The 6,654-nt window shown below is 34.3% G+C and overlaps 1 protein-coding gene across 1 annotated transcript in view; it reads left to right on the top strand.

Moving 5' to 3' along the window:
* The first annotated feature begins 317 nt into the window (after positions 1-317).
* LOC116089155 (protein-lysine methyltransferase METTL21E) overlaps positions 318-6,654 on the top strand; it is a 15,435-nt gene continuing 9,098 nt past the window's right edge. The window contains exons 1-2 of the mRNA XM_031368836.1: positions 318-400; positions 1,011-1,121. Coding sequence (XP_031224696.1) covers positions 1,085-1,121 — 37 coding nt within the window. The 5' untranslated portion in view covers positions 318-400; positions 1,011-1,084. The remainder of the gene's footprint in view (positions 401-1,010; positions 1,122-6,654) is intronic.

Raw genomic sequence — 6,654 nt, 5'->3', positions numbered from 1 at the left:
GTATCTATTTCATAGGACATCATAGCCACAGAGTCTTAAAATAACTCTTGGTATCAGAATAGAAAACTGAGCTTGCTTCGTCTATGTAGCCTATATTCTTACTGCAGGAGTGCTATATATTTACAGTCTCTAGTTGTGTTTCCCAGACAGTCATGGAACATTCTTACTGTTCTTCAGTCTTTGCTTCAGGCTTCGCAATGTCACTGTTGTGCAACCAGAGGCACAGAAACTGCAGCTGTCAGACTCTAATCCTTTCTGTTTGGACTAGTTGCCAGGGTATACAGTACTAAACTACAAGCTCTGGGGTCAGCCTTGCAAGCACTTCCAGAGGCTTCAGCAGCAAATCACAAGCTGTGGATGATACTTTTTCACCTTCTATAAACTCAGCTAACACTTTTAGGTATGTCCAGCCTTAACATTGACCAAATATTCACCTCTAGGAAGACAGGTATAATACAGACTGCTTCTTTTAATAAGAGAAATAGAAAACTTGGAGGAAAATTTCTTGCTATTTTTGTAGCTCTATGACTTTGATGGTATTATGTAACTTTAGTTTTTATAGTATATAAACTGTATGGAAATAGCTTGGTTTCTAACTTACAGAGGCATACTACAAAGAAAATTTGGTTATTGGGAAAAGTGCATGGGATCTTTGGAAGAAAGTTTTATATTATTATGGAAGTAGTGGGGTTGTCATGTGAAGTCAAATTGAGAAGTAGAAATATCTAATTGTTTTCAGAGACTAACAGCTTATTTAAGATAATTCCAATTACCTACTCTAAGTGAGTGGCATACAGTATTTGAGCTTTCTGTAAACCTTTGCCTGGATGCTGTGGACTCAGAAAGGTAGAAGGTACCTAAACTACCATCCGCTAGGTAACTTAGTTGACACTCTAATTTGGTAGTATTTTACTATAATTTTCTCAGCTACATAAGAAGTTAAAATATTAGGTAAATATAGTTACACTTACTATACATTTTGAATTAACTATTGGCATTTGATATTTTAGTGTATTATTTGCTTATTGTCCAATACACGATCAAGAAAGTATCAACACATTGCTATTCATTAATTTGGCATCTGATGGACCTCACAGTAACTCACAAAGAAACCCACAAAGGTAAATAATTTTGTTTCTTCTTGTAATTTGAACAATCATGGGTAGACAAATCATTAATAGACTGTGAAAACCCTTTCTTTTAATGCCTTAAAGAGAACCAGGGTTATTAATTGTATATTGTATTTTGGCTTGTGTTTACTAACTCAATGAATAATGTCAAACATCAATGATCCTGATGATATATTAGGTATAATTTTAGCTGCTATTAATAGATTAATCTATGAAAGACATAAGGAGATTTTAGAGTTTTTCTTTGATCTCCAAAAAGTAACATTTTAAAACAGATGCAATACACCAAATACATAATTGTGATTATATTTTAAAAGTTTGAGAGAGAGAGCAAAATAGTTCTATGTAAAAACTTCATATTTTAATGATGTTTGGATGAAAGAAAAATTTAAGCTACAAAATATCTCCAACACGTATTTATTGACTTTTTGACTATTGATTAAGGGCAAAAATATACAACATACTTTGGCTTCTAGATTTAAGAATTGAAATTTGAGTATTTGCAGTTAGCCTACCATTTTTCCAGTCTTGCATATGAAGTATGGCTTTGCATAGGTTACTACATATTATGATCTTCATTGAGATAAAAGTGCTAACTTTTATGAATTAGTTTTAGTGCATGTAAAATTATCTTCTTTTTCATTTCTGTCCCTCTTATCTATACTTACTGTAGATATTTTCAAATAACCATAGACCTGTGTCTTTTTATGGCCACACCAGGTTTCACAGATGGCTTCTACCTACCCTAAGTGAGCCTATCTTACTGGCAGACAGAGTTGGATGCAAGCCCAGAACTTGCTGCCTACCTGGTTTAAATGTCAATGCTTTGCAAACCTAAAAGTGTAAATTGTAATATTATAGAGAGCTCAACCATTCAGATAATTTCTGTGTGATTTATGAATAGAATTTTGGAATTTTCATTGTCACTTGTATCAATTCTTGGTTTTAAATGGGTACATGCTGATTTGACAAATTACAGAAGAAGTGGAAGTATATCAAGATGAGTTTGAGCAGGTATGAAAATATTTTATTACAGGAGCAAACCCACCTCATACTAATCTATGCAGCCAACTAAAAATGTAATCTTCAGATGTAGAATACTGAGGGGATAAAGTGTGTGTTGTTGCAGCCAAGTCAGATGAGATTTTGTTGGCAAAGCTTCTACCAAGTACAGGAACATTGGGTTCTCAAGTACTGAAGGATGTTTATCTGCCCTATCCTTTTACACTTAATATCTTGGTCTTGGAAAAGATGGAGTAAGACCAAAGATCAATCCTCATATTTCAGTACTTGTAGGGAGATTTGAGAATTTTAAGATGCCACGTATTTATATTCAGATTGAAACTAGGACTAGGATGAGTACTAAAAATGCCTCCCTGGGTGTGTCTAGTGCTACACTGTAATCTAAGTTCTCTAATGTTCCATTTTTCTTAACTATTCTAAGTACATGCCATAGTCCCAGAAGTCGCTTGTACATGCAGCAGAGTGTCACGGGATGACAGGTCCTGAAATCCTCAGGAGTGGATCAGACTCCATATCCCCACCTCATGTTTCATGATCCCAGTACACAATTCCCAAACATGTTGCCTCAGCTGCTTACTTGGCATTGTGCACACTGCCTGTGTCTAGGTTTTTCCAGAAGTAATGCCAAAATAGAATTAGTCATACAAGGGATTTACATAGTATGGATAGTTGTAAGGGATGAATGAAGGAACAGAAATAAGGAATGTGAGAGCAGGGGGAGAGGTCTAGAGGATGGGAAGACCTGTCAAGTGTATTATCAGCTGCAGTATAGATTAGAGAAAGTCTCAAATGGTTTGACACAGGATTCCTTGAGCAAAAGCTGACTGCTCAAGAAGGCAATAAGAGTCTTCATGAAGGTGGCAGTCGTAGCAAAGAAGCCAATAGGAGGTGCGTGTTTTTGAAGTGGTGATGTACATCACCCCTTGGGGATAGTAACTGGCATTCAAACCTGAGTTTTGGGACATCTGAGGTTGATTGGATTGGCAAATTTTACTTCTTTTTAACATCTTAAGTGGGTTGTGGGAAATTAGTTTATTTAGTATATATTTATTGAGGTTGCTTTTTAAACTTTTATATGTGTTAATGAGCAACTCTCACGCTGTCATTATATGTCTCCAGCTAGTATACAAAATATATTGCCCCAGACTGCATCACTATACCCAAGCCCGATCAGGCCAGTCTTGTACAAGGATTCTCAGAGTACAATTGTCATTTTTCTTTACTATGCTTTTCTTGATTAAACCAACCTATCAGGGCACTCCCAAAACACTTCAGAGATGCCTCTTTTTTATAATACTTACAGAATGTTATTGGTGTTTATTTATTGTCTTTCCATTTTTTTACCCCAGTATCAATGCTGTCTTAGTGTAATAATTTCTAATTTTTTCTTTGTTTTTCACTTGCATCTTGAATAATCTCAATAAGAAAAGATTTTTTTCTCTACTGTAAAGACAAATATCCAATAAAAAAACAACCATGCACATAAAATAAAATAAATGTGGAACATAAGTTTACTCTATGATTATAAGCATATTTTCACATGTATAAAACATGTCTGTAAATCTACATCTATATGCAGTGGCAAAGGTCTGATCATAACACTCAGGAAGCAGAAGTAGAAGAATTTTGAGTCCAAAGGTAACTTGAACTATTTGGTGAGATCATGTGTCAATGAAAGAACAACAACAAATTCCCTTGATATTATAGATATATATAGATGTATAGAGAGAGAGAAAGAGAAAGAGAGAATATAGTATTGTTTGAGCTATTTCATTGAAAATAAGCAAACCAAAAGACTGGAAATATTTCTAGAATCTTTTGAGGATTTTGTTTTAGTTAAAAAAAAAAAAAACTCAAGATTTTGATGCTGCCAAAGTGTTCAGAATCATATCTTTCATGTTAGCCTGTGACATTTTACTAATCTGAATAAATTTTTAATAACTTTTCAATAGTGTGCAGCCATGGAGTTCCTCTTTGAATAGAAGATACAGTTGAATGATAGTCTGTTTCACTTAGAAGGGTGGGTTTTACTTTAAATTTTGCTGACAAGTTTTCATGACAGCCCTCACATAGAAGTTCAAATTCACTTGTCATAGCTATTAAAGAGCTAGTTTTTTTTCTCTTTTCTGTGTGCCTGTGTTTTAATCCTCTCTTATTTTATTGTTTCTAATGACTTTACATGTAGAAAAGGGGATATAGACAGACCTTTGTTCCTGAAGGCTGAAGTCCAGGAGCAGAGATGATTCACTGATGAATTCTTCTAAAGAAAAGCATCAATGAAATGTGGCAGAATTGTACTAATTTTCACATCACATTTGCAATCTCTTTTGTTCTCAGGAGTACAAGAACACCTGGTAGATTTTAAATTCCTGTCAGCAAAGATTAATAGCTTTAAAATGGTATAGAATATTTTGTATGAAAAAGCTCTAAAGCAGACAAACCTAGGATAATAACATAATTATGAAACAATTCCTTGATTATGTCTTTTTTTCATATACAACTCTGCTACTTTGGCTAGCCTGTGAGATTTGACTAATCTGAATAAGGATCCTCTGGGATTTTAATTTTAATTATAAAAAATATTTAAGTTTAATTTTTAATTATAATAGAATATTCATATATGTTGCTAAGATTTCATTTTCTTGTAGAGTTAAAGTTGTTGTCACTATCAAAATGAAATGATGCATTCTTTTTTTTTCCCAGAAAGACAAAGTGAAAAGTCAGAGACATATTTGCTGTCATTCACTTCTTAAATAACAGCACTAATGTGGTCAACTCACCTTTAAAATAACACTAATGTGCAAAATTGGATGCATCAGATTCTACAAGTAAAGTTTCACTAGTCAAGTTTTTATATCAAAGACTGGAACTCTTAGAGACTCCTCTCAGATTTGCTGTGCTCTAAGGTATACTGATCCCTGGTGCTTTAGGTATACCAAGGGACTATGATATTTATAAGGAGTAATTAAGGAGGCTCAAGAGGAGAAATTCAGCTAAAGGTCAAGGAAGCAATTAGTATCCCTGATTTTTTTTCCCTAAGGAATGTCTACAGCAAATGTTGATACTGGCACCATGTTATTCTCAGCAAACAAAGTGTATGTAGTGAGATGAAAGTTAAAGTTCAAATAAAACATATTACCAGCATTATTTGGTCCCTGAATATAAAGGGTTATGGTTGCTTACGAAGAGTTTCAGATAAATGTATTGAATGACATCATTCTTGATGAAGAATACCCATTGTTCACCTTTTTGCTTTCTATGGCTCTCCGAGGGCCAATGTTTGTGGGAGATGAAAAGTGCAGTAGTAGATGCTATGGTGCTATACATAGGACCAAAATAACAACATATAAACACATGATTATAAACAGCACAGGGGTATATTTTTGGGTAGAATTAAGTATCTTTGTTTTTTTTTTCTAAAGAACCAGAGGTCATAATTTACAGATTACTAAATATTACCAAGACATTTGGAGTTGTTCTGTGTAGTGGCTGAAGAAGTCAAGATCTTATACTCTATCACCAATCTTTCTTTTAATATAGTTGAAGCCAATGATGGCCCTTAAGATAGGTTTTTTCAAAGTATGTCAGTTATTTTGTGCTTCATTTAGTGTTACAGGTGGTGATATCAACTTCAGTAAATATCATAGAGATGGTAAGGCCCTAACACACAAAAAGTTACATTAAATTATGTAACATTTTTATTCTTATTTTGTTTTTAAATTGAAGGTAGGAGTGATGATGGCATGCCACAGAGTAAGGTTATGTGTGAATGTAAGAGGACAACTTGGGAGAATCAAGGTTTGTTTGTTTGTTTTTTTCCTACAGTGTGGGTTCTAGAGATTGGATTTAGGTCTTCAGCTTGGCAACAAGCTTATTTACCCACTGAGCCATCTTGCTGTCCCAATATTTTTAAATAGTTTATTTCATCAAATGTCAATGACTATTCATTCAGCAGTACCTTGAATAAGAAAGACTATATTTTTCTTGCAACATATGTTTCACTGGTTTTCTTTTTCTTTTTCTTTTTCTTTTTTTAAAAATACTGGATTTATTTGGAAAAAAAAAAAAAACCCCTCCACCCAAAGGATGGAATTTTACATCTCAAGACATCTCCCAAGTAATGTCTACAGATTACAAACCATTTTCATAGAAGATATTTTTGTACAAATTTTACATGTATTCAGGGAGCGGGACACAAGTCAACCCCTGTTTTTACTTTAACAAAGAATAAAGTAGGAGAGTGGGACAAAAAAGCTGCCTTTTGGGTGCAACTATCTGGAAGGGAAATAGACATGAAGAGGGAAAACTACCTTCTCATTGTCTACAACAATGTTTTTTTTTTAAAAAAAAAACCCATTCAACTGTGGGTATCTCTGCAAAAGCCCACTTCCTAGCTACTAGCCAATCAAATCCACCGGAGAAGCGATTTGCTGTGCCTACTGTGGCAGCATGAGACATCAGTGCTCCTGCTCAGCAGGCCTAGGACCTTGTGCTAAGACCA

The sequence above is a fragment of the Mastomys coucha genome, unplaced genomic scaffold, assembly GCF_008632895.1.
Source record: "Mastomys coucha isolate ucsf_1 unplaced genomic scaffold, UCSF_Mcou_1 pScaffold14, whole genome shotgun sequence".
In the NCBI taxonomy this organism is placed as follows: domain Eukaryota; kingdom Metazoa; phylum Chordata; class Mammalia; order Rodentia; family Muridae; genus Mastomys; species Mastomys coucha.
Note: the sequence above shows the minus strand (reverse complement) of the source record. Positions and strands in the feature narration are given on the sequence as shown.